General features: G+C 45.7%; 1 protein-coding gene across 1 annotated transcript in view; it reads left to right on the top strand.

The window, feature by feature from the left end:
* Positions 1-19,102, top strand: part of LOC142258149 (uncharacterized) — a 44,770-nt gene that overhangs the window by 885 nt on the left and 24,783 nt on the right. Inside the window, exon 2 of the mRNA XM_075330627.1 lies at positions 18,180-18,827. Within this exon, the coding sequence (XP_075186742.1) occupies positions 18,185-18,827 (643 nt within the window). The 5' untranslated portion in view covers positions 18,180-18,184. The remainder of the gene's footprint in view (positions 1-18,179; positions 18,828-19,102) is intronic.

Below are 19,102 nucleotides of genomic sequence, written 5' to 3'. Positions count from 1 at the left end.
GATGTTACAGAGCAGCTTTCCAGACGTCTCCGGTCCCTTCATCAGGCATGGTATCATACATTTTCTTCTATTTCTCCCAATTATTTTATCTCCTCTTCTTACATTCCTTCTTGTTGTCTTTCTTCTACATCCTTTTTCCTTTACCATTTCTTCTTCCTTTCCTTTATTTTCTTCCCCTTCTTCTATTTTTCATTTTCATCTCGTCTTCCTGTTCTTCTTTTCCTCATTGTTACATACAGTAAATCACAAAACTGAGTACACCCCTTACAGTTCTGTAAATATTTTATTATATCGTTTTCTGGGACAGCGCTGCAGATCTAACCTTGTGATACAATGTGCAGTGCCAGTGTGCTGCTTGTATACAATGTGCAGTGTCAGTGTGCAGCTTGTATACAATGTACAGTGTCAGTGTGCAGCTTGTATACAATGTGCAGTGTCAGTGTGCAGCTTGTATACAATGCACAGTGTCAGTGTGCAGCTTGTATACAATGCACAGTGTCAGTGTGCAGCTTGTATACAATGTGCAGTGTCAGTGTGCAGCTTGTATACAATGTGCAGTGTCAGTCTGCAGCTTGTATACAATGTGCAGTGTCAGTATGCAGCTTGTATACAATGCACAGTGTCAGTGTGCAGCTTGTATACAATGTGCAGTGTCAGTGTGCAGCTTGTATACAATGTGCAGTGTCAGTGTGCAGCTTGTATACAATGTGCAGTGTCAGTGTGCAGCTTGTATACAATGCACAGTGTCAGTGTGCAGCTTGTATACAATGCAGTGTCAGTGTGCAGCTTGTATACAATGCACAGTGTCAGTGTGCAGCTTGTATACAATGCAGTGTCAGTGTGCAGCTTGTATACAATGTGCAGTGACAGTGTGCAGCTTGTATACAATGTGCAGTGTCAGTCTGCAGCTTGTATACAATGTACAGTGTCAGTGTGCAGCTTGTATACAATGTGCAGTGTCAGTCTGCAGCTTGTATACAATGCAGTGTCAGTGTGTAGCTTGTATACAATGCGCAGTGTCAGTGTGCAGCTTGTATACAATGCGCAGTGTCAGTGTGCAGCTTGTATACAATGTACAGTGTCAGTGTGCAGCTTGTATACGATGTGCAGTGTCAGTGCGCAGCTTGTATAACAGTGTAAATGACTCAGCACAGCCATTAATGTCTAAACCGCTGGCAACAAAAGTGAGTACACCCCTAAGGGAAAATGGCCAAATTGAGCCCTTGGTGTGAATATTTTGTATGGCCGCCATTATTTTCCAGCACGGCCTCACCTCTCTTGGGCCTGGAGGTCACTAGATCGTCACAGGAGCCGCTGGATCCTCTTCATCTTCCATGATGACATCCCGGTAGATGTTACAGACCGTGCACTCCTCCACCTTCCATGTGAGAAGGCCCTACAGATTATCCATAGGGTTTAGGTCTGGAGACGCTCAACCGGTCCAGCACCCTTAGGCCTCTTTCACACGTCAGTGATTCTGGTACGTTTGTGCTTTTTTTTAAAACGTACCAGAATCACTGACATACGCAGACCCATTATAATCAATCACATCAGTGATTTTCCACTGAACGTGTCTCCGTGCAGCGTGCACCCGTGGCCGTGATTCTGCACGGAGACATGCCAGTTTTTTCCTGGCATCACTGATGACCCACAGACCACACTATGGTGTGATCCGTGTGTGATCAGTGAAACACGTACAAGAAAATCACGGACATATTAAATATTAAAAATTTTCAACTTACCATGCCTGCGATTCGCTGTGTCTGCTCCGCTCTCGGCAACTCCTGCCTGGCTCATGAATATTCATGAGAGCAGGAAAAGCCGACCCGGACGTAGCTGCAGAGAGCGGTGGGCGGACGCTGCAGAGCCCAGAAGTTCAGCACCATGGACAGCAGGAGCGAAGGCAGGTGAGTAATGTCCATATGCAATCACGGATCACGGATTGCACATGGACAACCCACGTGTGCCGTGAATCACGGAACACGGAGGGACATGTGCGTGTTTTACACGTCAGTGAAGAACGTCAGTGTTTTTCACTGACGTGTGAAACGGGCCTTACCCTCAGTTTCTGTAGCGAGGCAGTGGGGTTCTTGGAGGTGTTTGGGGTCATTATCATGTTGGAATTAGAGTTGAGCGCGGTTCGTGGTTCGTGGTTCTCCAGTTCGCGGCTCGAGTGATTTTGGGGCATGTTCTAGATCGAACTAGAACTCGAGCTTTTTGCAAAAGCTCGATAGTTCTAGAAACGTTCGAGAACGGTTCTAGCAGCCAAAAAAACAGCTAAATCTTAGCTTGGTTTCTGCTGTAATAGTGTAAGTCACTCTGTGAATCAAACTATTATCACATTTCAGTGTATAGTGTGCGTGAACAGCGCCTTCAGATCACTGCTGTTTCTATAATGGCGATCGCCATTTTTTTTTTTTTTTCTTGTCTTCCTTCCCTAAGCGCGCGCGTCTTGTGGGGCGGGCCAGCATGTCAGCCAATCACAGAGACACACACACCTAAGTGGACTTTGAGGCAGAGAAGCAACGGCATGTGTGATAGGATCTGCATGTCACATGTCCCTGCATTATAAAACCGGACATTTTCTTCACGATCGCCATTATCTGCCTTCTGCGTCTTTGGTGTCAGACATCACTGTCGCAGCTCCGTCTTGAGTCCTATAGCCGATACAGCTGTATGCGCTGCATACACAGCGTTAGACAGCTTAGGGAGAGCACATTCTAGCAGTCCTTTTAAGGGCTCGTACCGGCAGGGTCAGAGCCATAGGTGACAGGTCCTGAAAACAGCGCCAGCGTCTGTGCAGCCAAGGTCAGGGATTTCCTCCCTGCATTTCACCATTAGGAGGGAATAGAAAGGCAGGCTTCCATTCCTCTACCCAGAGCACCACAATCCTGCCACTGTACCCTCTTGTCCTCTGCACACTCCAACTCATTCTAACTAAGCCATTATACTAGCACACACTCAGTGTACCTAGTGGCATCCTATCTGTGGCTATTGGACTTTGCTATAGTCCCACTAGTGCAAAGACATTAGCAGAGCACATCTGCCTGCATTGCACACTCCAACTCATTCTAAGTAAGCCATTATACTAGCAAACACTCAGTGTACCTAGTGGCATCCTATACGTGGCTATTGGACTTTGCTATAGTCCCACTAGTGCCAAGACATTTGCAGAGCACGTCTGCCTGCGTTGCACACTCCAAGTTTTTTAAACTAAGCAATTTTACTAGCAAACACTCAGTGTACCTAGTGGCATCCTATACGTGGCTATTGGACTTTGCTATAGTCACACTAGGGCCAAGACATTTGCAGAGCGCATCTGCCTGCATTGCACACTCCAACTCATTATAACTAAGCCATTATACTAGCAAACACTCAGTGTACCTAGTGGCATCCTATACGTGGCTATTGGACTTTGCTATAGTCCCACTAGGGCCAAGACATTTGCAGAGCGCATCTGCCTGCATTGCACACTCCAACAAATTATAACGAAGCCATTATACTAGCAAACACTCAGTGTACCTAGTGGCATCCTATACGTGGCTATTGGACTTTGCTATAGTCCCACTAGTGCCAAGACATTTGCAGAGCACATCTGCCTGCATTGCACACTCCAAGTTTTTTAAACTAAGCAATTTTACTAGCAAACACTCAGTGTACCTAGTGGCATCCTATACGTGGCTATTGGACTTTGCTATAGTCCCACTAGTGCAAAGACATTAGCAGAGCGCATCTGCCTGCATTGCACACTCCAAGTTTTTTAAACTCAGCCATTATACTAGCAAACACACAGTGTACCTAGTGGCATCCTATACGTGGCTATTGGACTTTGCTATAGTCCCACTAGTGCCAAGACATTTGCAGAGCGCATCTGCCTGCGTTGCACACTCCAACTAATTATAACGAAGCCATTATACTAGCAAACACTCAGTGTACCTAGTGGCATCCTATACGTGGCTATTGGACTTTGCTATAGTCCCACTAGTGCCAAGACATTTGCAGAGCGCATCTGCCTGCGTTGCACACTCCAACTAATTATAACGAAGCCATTATACTAGCAAACACTCAGTGTACCTAGTGGCATCCTATACGTGGCTATTGGACTTTGCTATAGTCCCACTAGTGCCAAGACATTTGCAGAGCGCATCTGCCTGCGTTGCACACTCCAACTAATTATAACGAAGCCATTATACTAGCACACACTCAGTGTACCTAGTGGCATCCTATACGTGGCTATTGGACTTTGCTATAGTCCCACTAGTGCCAAGACATTTGCAGAGCGCATCTGCCTGCGTTGCACACTACAACAAATTATAACGAAGCCATTATACTAGCAAACACTCAGTGTACCTAGTGGCATCCTATACGTGGCTATTGGACTTTGCTATAGTCCCACTAGTGCCAAGACATTTGCAGAGCGCATCTGCCTGCGTTGCACACTCCAACTAATTATAACGAAGCCATTATACTAGCAAACACTCAGTGTACCTAGTGGCATCCTATACGTGGCTATTGGACTTTGCTATAGTCCCACTAGTGCCAAGACATTTGCAGAGCGCATCTGCCTGCGTTGCACACTCCAACTAATTATAACGAAGCCATTATACTAGCACACACTCAGTGTACCTAGTGGCATCCTATACGTGGCTATTGGACTTTGCTATAGTCCCACTAGGGCCAAGACATTTGCAGAGCACATCTGCCTGCATTGCACACTCCAAGTTTTTTAAACTAAGCAATTTTACTAGCAAACACTCAGTGTACCTAGTGGCATCCTATACGTGGCTATTGGACTTTGCTATAGTCCCACTAGTGCAAAGACATTAGCAGAGCACATCTGCCTGCATTGCACACTCCAAGTTTTTTAAACTCAGCCATTATACTAGCAAACACACAGTGTACCTAGTGGCATCCTATACGTGGCTATTGGACTTTGCTATAGTCCCACTAGTGCCAAGACATTTGCAGAGCGCATCTGCCTGCGTTGCACACTCCAACTAATTATAACGAAGCCATTATACTAGCAAACACTCAGTGTACCTAGTGGCATCCTATACGTGGCTATTGGACTTTGCTATAGTCCCACTAGTGCCAAGACATTTGCAGAGCGCATCTGCCTGCGTTGCACACTCCAACTAATTATAACGAAGCCATTATACTAGCACACACTCAGTGTACCTAGTGGCATCCTATACGTGGCTATTGGACTTTGCTATAGTCCCACTAGTGCCAAGACATTTGCAGAGCGCATCTGCCTGCGTTGCACACTACAACAAATTATAACGAAGCCATTATACTAGCAAACACTCAGTGTACCTAGTGGCATCCTATACGTGGCTATTGGACTTTGCTATAGTCCCACTAGTGCCAAGACATTTGCAGAGCGCATCTGCCTGCGTTGCACACTCCAACTAATTATAACGAAGCCATTATACTAGCACACACTCAGTGTACCTAGTGGCATCCTATACGTGGCTATTGGACTTTGCTATAGTCCCACTAGTGCAAAGACATTAGCAGAGCACATCTGCCTGCATTGCACACTCCAAGTTTTTTAAACTCAGCCATTATACTAGCAAACACTCTGTACCTAGTGGCATCCTATACGTGGCTATTGGACTTTGCTATAGTCCCACTAGTGCCAAGACATTTGCAGAGCGCATCTGCCTGCGTTGCACACTCCAACTAATTATAACGAAGCCATTATACTAGCACACACTCAGTGTACCTAGTGGCATCCTATACGTGGCTATTGGACTTTGCTATAGTCCCACTAGTGCCAAGACATTTGCAGAGCGCATCTGCCTGCGTTGCACACTCCAACTAATTATAACGAAGCCATTATACTAGCACACACTCAGTGTACCTAGTGGCATCCTATACGTGGCTATTGGACTTTGCTATAGTCCCACTAGTGCAAAGACATTAGCAGAGCACATCTGCCTGCATTGCACACTCCAAGTTTTTTAAACTCAGCCATTATACTAGCAAACACTCTGTACCTAGTGGCATCCTATACGTGGCTATTGGACTTTGCTATAGTCCCACTAGGGCCAAGACATTTGCAGAGCGCATCTGCCTGCGTTGCACACTCCAACAAATTATAACGAAGCCATTATACTAGCAAACACTCAGTGTACCTAGTGGCATCCTATACGTGGCTATTGGACTTTGCTATAGTCCCACTAGTGCCAAGACATTTGCAGAGCACATCTGCCTGCATTGCACACTCCAAGTTTTTTAAACTAAGCAATTTTACTAGCAAACACTCAGTGTACCTAGTGGCATCCTATACGTGGCTATTGGACTTTGCTATAGTCCCACTAGTGCCAAGACATTTGCAGAGCGCATCTGCCTGCGTTGCACACTCCAACTAATTATAACGAAGCCATTATACTAGCAAACACTCAGTGTACCTAGTGGCATCCTATACGTGGCTATTGGACTTTGCTATAGTCCCACTAGTGCCAAGACATTTGCAGAGCGCATCTGCCTGCGTTGCACACTACAACAAATTATAACGAAGCCATTATACTAGCAAACACTCAGTGTACCTAGTGGCATCCTATACGTGGCTATTGGACTTTGCTATAGTCCCACTAGTGCCAAGACATTTGCAGAGCGCATCTGCCTGCGTTGCACACTCCAACTAATTATAACGAAGCCATTATACTAGCACACACTCAGTGTACCTAGTGGCATCCTATACGTGGCTATTGGACTTTGCTATAGTCCCACTAGGGCCAAGACATTTGCAGAGCACATCTGCCTGCATTGCACACTCCAAGTTTTTTAAACTAAGCAATTTTACTAGCAAACACTCAGTGTACCTAGTGGCATCCTATACGTGGCTATTGGACTTTGCTATAGTCCCACTAGTGCAAAGACATTAGCAGAGCACATCTGCCTGCATTGCACACTCCAAGTTTTTTAAACTCAGCCATTATACTAGCAAACACTCAGTGTACCTAGTGGCATCCTATACGTGGCTATTGGACTTTGCTATAGTCCCACTAGTGCCAAGACATTTGCAGAGCGCATCTGCCTGCGTTGCACACTCCAACAAATTATAACGAAGCCATTATACTAGCAAACACTCAGTGTACCTAGTGGCATCCTATACGTGGCTATTGGACTTTGCTATAGTCCCACTAGTGCCAAGACATTTGCAGAGCGCATCTGCCTGCGTTGCACACTCCAACTAATTATAACGAAGCCATTATACTAGCACACACTCAGTGTACCTAGTGGCATCCTATACGTGGCTATTGGACTTTGCTATAGTCCCACTAGTGCCAAGACATTTGCAGAGCGCATCTGCCTGCGTTGCACACTACAACAAATTATAACGAAGCCATTATACTAGCAAACACTCAGTGTACCTAGTGGCATCCTATACGTGGCTATTGGACTTTGCTATAGTCCCACTAGTGCCAAGACATTTGCAGAGCGCATCTGCCTGCGTTGCACACTCCAACTAATTATAACGAAGCCATTATACTAGCAAACACTCAGTGTACCTAGTGGCATCCTATACGTGGCTATTGGACTTTGCTATAGTCCCACTAGTGCCAAGACATTTGCAGAGCGCATCTGCCTGCGTTGCACACTCCAACTAATTATAACGAAGCCATTATACTAGCACACACTCAGTGTACCTAGTGGCATCCTATACGTGGCTATTGGACTTTGCTATAGTCCCACTAGTGCCAAGACATTTGCAGAGCGCATCTGCCTGCGTTGCACACTACAACAAATTATAACGAAGCCATTATACTAGCAAACACTCAGTGTACCTAGTGGCATCCTATACGTGGCTATTGGACTTTGCTATAGTCCCACTAGTGCCAAGACATTTGCAGAGCGCATCTGCCTGCGTTGCACACTCCAACTAATTATAACGAAGCCATTATACTAGCACACACTCAGTGTACCTAGTGGCATCCTATACGTGGCTATTGGACTTTGCTATAGTCCCACTAGGGCCAAGACATTTGCAGAGCACATCTGCCTGCATTGCACACTCCAAGTTTTTTAAACTAAGCAATTTTACTAGCAAACACTCAGTGTACCTAGTGGCATCCTATACGTGGCTATTGGACTTTGCTATAGTCCCACTAGTGCAAAGACATTAGCAGAGCACATCTGCCTGCATTGCACACTCCAAGTTTTTTAAACTCAGCCATTATACTAGCAAACACTCAGTGTACCTAGTGGCATCCTATACGTGGCTATTGGACTTTGCTATAGTCCCACTAGTGCCAAGACATTTGCAGAACGCATCTGCCTGCGTTGCACACTCCAACTAATTATAACGAAGCCATTATACTAGCACACACTCAGTGTACCTAGTGGCATCCTATACGTGGCTATTGGACTTTGCTATAGTCCCACTAGTGCCAAGACATTTGCAGAGCGCATCTGCCTGCGTTGCACACTCCAACAAATTATAACGAAGCCATTATACTAGCAAACACTCAGTGTACCTAGTGGCATCCTATACGTGGCTATTGGACTTTGCTATAGTCCCACTAGTGCCAAGACATTTGCAGAGCGCATCTGCCTGCGTTGCACACTCCAACAAAGTATAACGAAGCCATTATACTAGCAAACACTCAGTGTACCTAGTGGCATCCTATACGTGGCTATTGGACTTTGCTATAGTCCCACTAGTGCCAAGACATTTGCAGAACGCATCTGCCTGCGTTGCACACTCCAACTAATTATAACGAAGCCATTATACTAGCACACACTCAGTGTACCTAGTGGCATCCTATACGTGGCTATTGGACTTTGCTATAGTCCCACTAGTGCCAAGACATTTGCAGAGCGCATCTGCCTGCGTTGCACACTCCAACAAATTATAACGAAGCCATTATACTAGCAAACACTCAGTGTACCTAGTGGCATCCTATACGTGGCTATTGGACTTTGCTATAGTCCCACTAGTGCCAAGACATTTGCAGAGCGCATCTGCCTGCGTTGCACACTCCAACTAATTATAACGAAGCCATTATACTAGCACACACTCAGTGTACCTAGTGGCATCCTATACGTGGCTATTGGACTTTGCTATAGTCCCACTAGGGCCAAGACATTTGCAGAGCACATCTGCCTGCATTGCACACTCCAAGTTTTTTAAACTAAGCAATTTTACTAGCAAACACTCAGTGTACCTAGTGGCATCCTATACGTGGCTATTGGACTTTGCTATAGTCCCACTAGTGCAAAGACATTAGCAGAGCACATCTGCCTGCATTGCACACTCCAAGTTTTTTAAACTCAGCCATTATACTAGCAAACACACAGTGTACCTAGTGGCATCCTATACGTGGCTATTGGACTTTGCTATAGTCCCACTAGTGCCAAGACATTTGCAGAGCGCATCTGCCTGCGTTGCACACTCCAACTAATTATAACGAAGCCATTATACTAGCAAACACTCAGTGTACCTAGTGGCATCCTATACGTGGCTATTGGACTTTGCTATAGTCCCACTAGTGCCAAGACATTTGCAGAGCGCATCTGCCTGCGTTGCACACTCCAACTAATTATAACGAAGCCATTATACTAGCACACACTCAGTGTACCTAGTGGCATCCTATACGTGGCTATTGGACTTTGCTATAGTCCCACTAGTGCCAAGACATTTGCAGAGCGCATCTGCCTGCGTTGCACACTACAACAAATTATAACGAAGCCATTATACTAGCAAACACTCAGTGTACCTAGTGGCATCCTATACGTGGCTATTGGACTTTGCTATAGTCCCACTAGTGCCAAGACATTTGCAGAGCGCATCTGCCTGCGTTGCACACTCCAACTAATTATAACGAAGCCATTATACTAGCAAACACTCAGTGTACCTAGTGGCATCCTATACGTGGCTATTGGACTTTGCTATAGTCCCACTAGTGCCAAGACATTTGCAGAGCGCATCTGCCTGCGTTGCACACTCCAACTAATTATAACGAAGCCATTATACTAGCACACACTCAGTGTACCTAGTGGCATCCTATACGTGGCTATTGGACTTTGCTATAGTCCCTCTAGTGCCAAGACATTTGCAGAGCGCATCTGCCTGCGTTGCACACTCCAACTAATTATAACGAAGCCATTATACTAGCACACACTCAGTGTACCTAGTGGCATCCTATACGTGGCTATTGGACTTTGCTATAGTCCCTCTAGTGCCAAGACATTTGCAGAGCGCATCTGCCTGCGTTGCACACTCCAACTAATTATAACGAAGCCATTATACTAGCAAACACTCAGTGTACCTAGTGGCATCCTATACGTGGCTATTGGACTTTGCTATAGTCCCACTAGTGCAAAGACATTAGCAGAGCACATCTGCCTGCATTGCACACTCCAAGTTTTTTAAACTCAGCCATTATACTAGCAAACACACAGTGTACCTAGTGGCATCCTATACGTGGCTATTGGACTTTGCTATAGTCCCACTAGTGCCAAGACATTTGCAGAGCACATCTGCCTGCATTGCACACTCCAAGTTTTTTAAACTCAGCCATTATACTAGCAAACACACAGTGTACCTAGTGGCATCCTATACGTGGCTATTGGACTTTGCTATAGTCCCACTAGTGCCAAGACATTTGCAGAGCGCATCTGCCTGCGTTGCACACTCCAACTAATTATAACGAAGCCATTATACTAGCAAACACTCAGTGTACCTAGTGGCATCCTATACGTGGCTATTGGACTTTGCTATAGTCCCACTAGTGCAAAGACATTAGCAGAGCACATCTGCCTGCATTGCACACTCCAAGTTTTTTAAACTCAGCCATTATACTAGCAAACACACAGTGTACCTAGTGGCATCCTATACGTGGCTATTGGACTTTGCTATAGTCCCACTAGTGCCAAGACATTTGCAGAGCGCATCTGCCTGCGTTGCACACTCCAACTAATTATAACGAAGCCATTATACTAGCAAACACTCAGTGTACCTAGTGGCATCCTATACGTGGCTATTGGACTTTGCTATAGTCCCACTAGTGCCAAGACATTTGCAGAGCACATCTGCCTGCGTTGCACACTCCAACTAATTATAACGAAGCCATTATACTAGCAAACACTCAGTGTACCTAGTGGCATCCTATACGTGGCTATTGGACTTTGCTATAGTCCCACTAGTGCCAAGACATTTGCAGCACGTCTGCCTGCGTTGCACACTCCAACGAATTATAACTAAGTTACATTGTCAGGGATATTTATTCTTTATTATTCTGCTGTTAATAAAGCTAGACCACCACTGCAATCTTCACCACCTCTCAATTTTTACTACCACATTTTCAGTCCACAATCTTGTCGCAATCAACATGAGTGGCAAAATGACAGATGCTGGTGGAAAGGGGAAGAGGCGTGGTGGAAAAGGCAAAAAATGTTTTGTCAGTGGGGAAGGTGGCAAAGCTCCATTATCATCTGCTGAAGATAGACCATCTACTAGCAAAAGTAAGATGTCTACTACTTATTGTGGACAATCCGATGTGCTCCCTTTTTTACGGACACGAACAAGAGGAACAAAGGTAGATGATGGGCAAAAAAGGAAAATGCTTGAATGGATCTCAAGTGGTCCAACAAGTGCCCTCTCAGCCACTTCAAGTACCGCATCCAAAAAACACCATTCCTCTGAGTTGTCATCCCAATCACACTTGATTTCTCCCAGCTCTGAAGTCTCCATCAGCCCTGCACAGTATGGTGGAACTGAGATGGCTGAGTCTGCAGAGCTGTTCAGTCACACTATAGCCTGGGAATCAGAGGTCTGCTCCCAAGCTACAGTGAGTACAGAACAGGAAATGGTCTGCAGTGATGCCCAGAACCTTTGTGACTCAGATTCAGGCCGTGAGGACCAAGTTTCTGAGCATAATGTTGACCCTTTGTCACAAACTGTAACACCTGTGGTTATAGACAATGAGGAACATACTGATGAAGATGAGACGCAGATACCCGATTGGGATGACAACTTAAATATTCGGTCAGGGCAAGAAGAGGCTCGGTCTGAGGGGGAGGGGAGTGCAAACACAACAATTGATGATGACGTTCTAGATCCCACCTACTGTCAACCCCCAGTCAGGCACTCGAGGAGGTCAACAGAGGCGGTGGAGGAGGATGCAACCGACGACGAAGTTACCTTGCGCCTTCCTGGACAGAGTCGGAGCACTGGTAGCACGTCTACAACTGCATCCTCAGCCACCACTCTGCCTATGAGCATTATTCGGGGTGGATCAACAGGTCGCATGGCCTCTAAGCCTTGCCTAGCCTGGGCCTTTTTTCACATCGAAAAAGATCGCCCAACTCATGTGATATGTAACATTTGTCATGATTCTGTTAGTAGAGGTCAAAACCTCAGCAGTTTGACAACTTCTTCCATGAATCGTCACATGAATAAATATCATAAGTCCCGGTGGGAAGCTCACCGTGCTGCAATGCCGGCTAGCGGAGCGAACCATCCACCGCCCGCCCCTTCCAGTGCATCCGCGCGCTCTTCATCTTCTAGGACTGTGGGGACAGCTGTCACACCTGTTTTTCCACGCAAAACTTCCACCACTGTAACCGCAACAGGCAGTTTGCTTGTAAGGTCGTCAGTTGGTTTGGAAGGGGAAACAAGTGAGTGTGTACAGCTCTCTCAGACATCGATAGCACCAACGTTGGATGAAGGCAACATCATGTCTCCGCCTGCACTTTCCTCACAAACCTGCATTTTTCCAGGGACACCCTACTCAACACCGTCTACACACAGCAGCCAGATCTCTGTCCCTCAGATGTGGTCAAATAAAAGGCCACTTCCTCCGACCCATGACAAAGCTAAGAGGTTGACTCTATCCCTCTGTAAGCTGTTGGCTACCGAAATGCTGCCTTTCCGCCTAGTGGACACACAGGATTTTAGAGACCTTATGTCTGTCGCTGTGCCCCAGTACCAGATGCCTAGTCGCCACTACTTCTCTAAGAAAGGTGTGCCCGCGCTACACCAGCATGTCGCACACAACATCACCGCTTCCTTGAGAAACTCTGTGTGTGAACGGGTGCATTTCACCACCGATACTTGGACCAGTAAGCATGGACAGGGACGTTACATGTCGCTGACTGGGCACTGGGTAACTATGGTGATAGATGGTGAAGGGTCTGCTGCACAAGTCTTGCCGTCCCCACGACTTGTGTGTCAATCCTCTGTCTGTCCAAGTTCCGCCACAGCTTCTGCATCCTCCACCTCATCTGGGTCCTCCACCTCCGCCCCAAGCCTGCCTGGTCAGGCCACCAGCGTTCTCACTGCGCAGAAGGAATCACGCACGCCTCATTACTATGCTGGCAGCCGAGCGCAACGGCATCAGGCGGTCTTTAGCTTGACATGTCTTGGTAATAAGAGTCACACAGCTGAGGAGTTGTGGTCAGCTCTGCGGTCCGAGTTTAATAAATGGTTGTCTCCACTCAACCTGCAGCCTGGAAAGGCCGTGTGCGACAATGCTGCAAACCTGGGTGCGGCCCTTCGCCTGGGCAAGGTGACACACGTACCTTGTATGGCTCACGTGTTGAACCTTGTCGTGCAGCAATTTTTAACACACTATCCCGGCCTAGATGGCCTTCTGAACAGGGCACGAAAACTGTCTGCTCACTTCCGGCGTTCAAGCGCCGCAGCTGAGCGACTTGCATCGCTCCAGAAGTCTTTCGGCCTGCCGGTTCATCGCCTGAAATGCGATGTGGCGACACGCTGGAATTCAACTCTACACATGTTACAGCGACTGTGGCAGCACCGCAGAGCCCTGGTGCAATACGTCATGACGTATAGCCTGGGCCAACGAGATGCAGAGGTGGGGCAGATCACCCTGATGGAGTGGTCTCAGATCAAGGACCTATGCACCCTTCTGCGCAGTTTCGACATGGCGACGAATATGTTTAGCTCTGACAATGCCATTATCAGCATGACGATTCCAGTCATTTACATGCTGGAGCACACGCTAAACACTATTCGGAGTCAGGGGGTGGGACAACATGAAGGGGAGGAACTACAGGAGGATTCATATGTGCAAGGGACAACAACATCACCAAGATCCAGACGTTCATCATCACCAACGCAGCAGGCATGGGACCATGGGGAACAGGGATCGACAAGGGCGCATAGTAGCAGGCGAAATGTTGAGCAAGGTGCAGGAGAACATGAAGAAATGGAGGACGAACTGTCCATGGACATGGAAGACTCAGCGGATGAGGGAGACCTTGGTCAAATTTCAGTTGAAAGAGGTTGGGGGGCGATGTCAGAGGAAGAAAGAACGGTTAGCACCTCTATGCCACAAACACAGCGTGGACTTGGTCCGCATGGCTGCGCAAGACACATGAGTGCCTTCTTGTTGCACTACCTCCAACATGACAGTCGTATTGTCAAAATTAGAAGTGATGATGACTACTGGATTGCCACACTATTAGATCCCCGGTACAAGTCCAAATTTTGTGACATAATTCCAGCCATAGAAAGGGACGCACGTATGCAGGAGTATCAGCAGAAGCTGTTACTCGATCTTAGCTCGGCTTTTCCACTAAACAACCGTGCAGGTGCAGGGAGGGAATCTCCCAGTTGTAACTTGACAAACATGGGACGGTCTCGTCATCTTCACCAGTCTACCCGTACCAGTAGGACCGTATCTGGTGCCGGTAACAGCAATTTTATGGAATCTTTTCATAATTTTTTTAGACCCTCTTTTGCAAGGCCACCAGAGACAACAAGTCTGACACATACTCAACGGCTGGAGAGGATGATACAGGAGTATCTCCAAATGAACATCGATGCCATGACTGTGCAACTGGAGCCTTGCTCCTTTTGGGCTTCAAACATAGAAAAATGGCCAGAGCTCTCCAGTTACGCCTTGGAGATTTTGTCGTGTCCAGCTGCCAGCGTTGTCTCTGAACGTGTCTTCAGTGCTGCTGGGTGTGTGCTGACAGATAAGCGCACGCGTCTGTCCAGTGACAATGTGGACACACTGACGTTCATCAAAATGAACAAGTCATGGATCCAGAAGGAATTTACTACCCCTGTGTCATCCTGGGGAGAGTAAATGCTTGTGGATTTGGAATGTGCTTGATGCAAATCAAAACATCCTGTTTGCAACTAGGGCCCAAGTGCTGCCACTGATGGGGTGGGTGTCTGTGTGGCCCAATTTTTGGAAAAAAAGGGAGACTCCGCTTGGAGTAACCCTTGCTTACATTGTTTTTAAAAGAAGCCAAGATGAACAAGTCATGGATCAGCAAAGACTTTATCTACGTACCCCGGTGTCATCCTGGGGACGGATAAGAATGGCGTATTTTTGAATGTGCTTGATGCAAATCAAAACATCCTGTTTGCAACTAGGGCCCAAGTGCTGCCACTGATGGGGTGGGTGTCTGTGTGGCCCAATTTTTGGAAAAAAGGGAGACTCCGCTTGGAGTAACCCTTGCTTGCTGTGTTTTTAAAAGAAGCCAAGATGAACAGAGCTGGGATCAGGAAAGACTTTGCTACCTACCCCGGTGTCATCCTGGGGACGGATAAGAATGGCGTATTTTTGAATGTGCTTGATGCAAATGTAGCTGTGAAGTGTACAACTGGGGCACAAGTGCTGCCACTGAAGGGGTGGGTGTGTGTGTGGCCCAATTTTTGGAAAAAAGGGAGACTCCGCTTGGAGTCACCTTGCGGTGTTTTACATGATTTTAGAAGGGCGTGCCATGCCTATATCTGTGTGTCCTCCTCTTTTTCCTTGTCCAGCTGTTTTGTTTTCGCATGAGTATATGTCCTTGTCACTTTCCAATGTGTTTGAGTTGTTTGTCACCTTTAGGACACCTTTGAGGGTGTTTTCTAGGTGTTTTTCTGTGTTTGTGATTGCCTGCCATTGTTTCCTATGCAGTTCGAGTTCGGTTCGTCGAACGTTCGACGAACCGAACTCGAACGGGAGGTCCGTTCGGCGAACCAACCTCGAGCCGAACCGCGACCGGTTCGCTCATCTCTAGTTGGAATATAAAGGGACGGGATCCTGCTCGGCTTCAGTGTCAGAGGACATGTCGGCATTCATGGTTCCCTCATGTCCTGTAGTTACAGGTTAATAAAAGACGTAGCTCCACCTGGTTCATCATTCCCCACCATTACGCATTCTTTGTCACTAAATTATCTATAACCCACGTTGACATTTTTGATGAGGAAAGCACCGGCCTTTTCTAAAAGTTTCTTTTCATTTCCTTTTTTTCATTAAATTTCTTCACAATTAACTTTTACTTTTCTTCTTTCTTTTCTTCTCCTTCTTCTCAGTCTTCTCATTGCTCTTCTCCTTCTTTCCTCCCTTCTTTCTCTCCTATAATCTTTCATTCTCCAATTCTCCGTGTTCTTGTCTTTTTTTCCCATTTCTAATTTTCTTTTCCCTTTATCCTCCTCGTTATCCATCATTTTCATCTCTTTTATCTTCTTTCCTTCAGTTTCATCTTCTAATCTTCTCTGCTTTGAGATGTTGCCGATGTATTTCTTCTCAATGTTGTATCTTTCGCCTTGTCTCCTTATTGTTTCTTCTTGGACTTTTCCTTAGTTTCACTCTCCCGGTGTTTGAGATTATCTCCGTCCAGACACATCTCTGTATTTCTTACCCACTCTGCTATTTTATATATATTTATTTATTGGGTTTTTTTATAAGCAAAAAATAAACAGAAAAGTGAAAAATCACATTAATACAAGATGCTACATGTGTACGAAGAAAGAAAAGAAATCAATTCTAAAATGTAACTATTGTGTTTCCCCAAAAATAACACAGGGTTTTCTATTATTTTTTGCTCGGGGCTTATTTTCAGGGAACGTCGGTTATATTTTCCCATAAACAACAATCCACATTTATTCTTGAAAAAATAATCCAGATTTATTCACATATAATCGTCATCACATTCTGGAACAAGAATATTTTGTATTAATCTTATTACTGGTCTGATGCACATTTTCTTATCTGATCTGCTATTCTCATGGTGCAGAACCTGTCCTATAGGGGTGAGTATATACCATATGTACAAAGGGTTAAATCACCTGCATATATGTATTATTCTCTACGTACTGCTAAGTTTACTCCCAAAAGAAAGCAGACACCCCCTAAAAGAATTGCACTTAACAGAACCCAAACAATTAGTGTTGGCAAGGGAATGGGCTCTCACATATAGATAGATCTGTGCTACTGTCAGGTCCCCCCGGGTTCTACAGCAGTTGGCTCCCCCTGGTGACTGGAAGCAGTATTACTTGAGCAGAGTGATACTGGTACCCGATCTGTGTGTGAGAGCTGCAGAGCAATGTAGCCGGAACGTTGAGGGACCTGACAGCAATGCAGATCTCTGTGTGAGAGCCCATCCACCATCAGCACTGGCCAACTGTAATTGTTTGGGATCTGGTGAGTGCAATTTTTTGGGAGGGGGTCTGCTTTTTTTTGGGGGTGTCTGATTTCGTTTGAGGGTGTCTGCTTTCTTTTTGGGGTGCATATTTTTTTTTGGTGGTGTCTACTTTCTTTTGGGGACGTCTTCTTTCTTTGATGAACAGTCCTGTTATATTCTTTAGTTTCTCTAGCTGCTTGGACACTTCCTTATGGAACTACATCTTAGGCTTATTTTTAGAGTAGGGCTTATATTTTAAGCATAAGCAAAAAAACCACAACTACAGCTTAATTTTGGAGCACGTCTTAACAGCTACATAATACAGTGAGGTTTGACTCGATAATTAAATTTAAAGGGGCTGTCTTGGAAGACTTTATTCTTTCTATTAAGGGCTTGCACATGTATAAATTAATAAATGCACTTATAGTCATCAAGCCTTTCCAACTCCAATCTCGTGTTTATTGTATATTAGCTGCAGCCATCGTGACTACCGGCCACATGACTGCAGCAGCCAACTGTGCTGATGCAGACAAAAAAGCTGCTGAACCCAGTGATTGGCTGCAGTGGTCAGATGCATTGGACTCATAGGAGCACAGCGAGTCAGTAAATTAAAAATAGATCTGAGCGACGGCCCCGGACCTGCGGAGGCTGTGCAGCAGTGCGTTTATTATTTTCAACATGTGCAAGCCCCTATACGAAAAAAAAAAAGTTTTCCTAGACAACCCGAGGTTGTAAATATTAGAAAAAAAAATAAATATCGGGGTTCACATACTGATGATGAATACATAATTCTGTTTCAGAAAAAATGAAGCTTCTAATCTTCCTGTGTTTGAGCCAAGCTCTCCTTTGGGCACTTGTGTGTGGTGACCACGGAGGACCACATGATGATGACCATGACCACCATGACCACCATGACCACCATGACCATGAAGCAGAAGCTTTGCACCAGATATCCGCAGCAAGTCTCAAGTTTTCTTACAAGCTCTACTACCACCTGGCTGCCGCTCACCCCGATGACAACTTTTTCTTCTCCCCATTAAGTATCTCAATAGCATTTTCTTTACTCTCACTTGGTGCCAAGTCCAAGACCCTCAGTCAGATCCAGGAAGGCTTTTGTTTCAACACATCCTTAACATCAGAGGAAACGATCCACAAAGGCTTCCAAAAGCTTCTAAACATCATCAACCAACCAAAAAGTGGTCTCCAGCTGGACAGCGCCAACGCCCTCTTCATCGATAATAAGCTGAAGGTTCTAGACAAGTTCTTAGAAGACGCTAAGAAATTCTACCGATCTGAGGCCATCTCCACCGACTTCCACAAAGTCAAAGAAGCCTTAGAGCAGATCAATAGTTATGTGGAGAAGAACACCAATGGGAAAATTAAAGATCTCTTGGACAATCTTGATCCAATGATGGTTCTGGTTATTGTTAACACCATATTCTTCAAGGGTAAGGGGCAAAACTATCGTCAACTGATTTTTGGAAGAGAATGTATCAAATTTTAGTAATTTATGGGGTTTGAATTCCCTTGTCTTCATCTGAATGAAAGTAGCCAAGTTGCTGCATCGAGTGTTGCGTTCCCTTCTTTGTTTCTCAGGCACATTCCTGAACATTTGGTAGTGACCATTCCTGGTGCAGCAGATCCGTCCCGTTCAGGTCACTAGCACATGTGCAGGACCGAGCCTGGTAACAATGACTCGGACATGGAACAAAAAGCTCAAAAC

The sequence above is a fragment of the Anomaloglossus baeobatrachus genome, chromosome 12 (genome assembly GCF_048569485.1).
Source record: "Anomaloglossus baeobatrachus isolate aAnoBae1 chromosome 12, aAnoBae1.hap1, whole genome shotgun sequence".
Classification (NCBI taxonomy): Eukaryota; Metazoa; Chordata; class Amphibia; order Anura; family Aromobatidae; genus Anomaloglossus; species Anomaloglossus baeobatrachus.
This window is presented reverse-complemented; position numbering and strand designations above follow the sequence as displayed.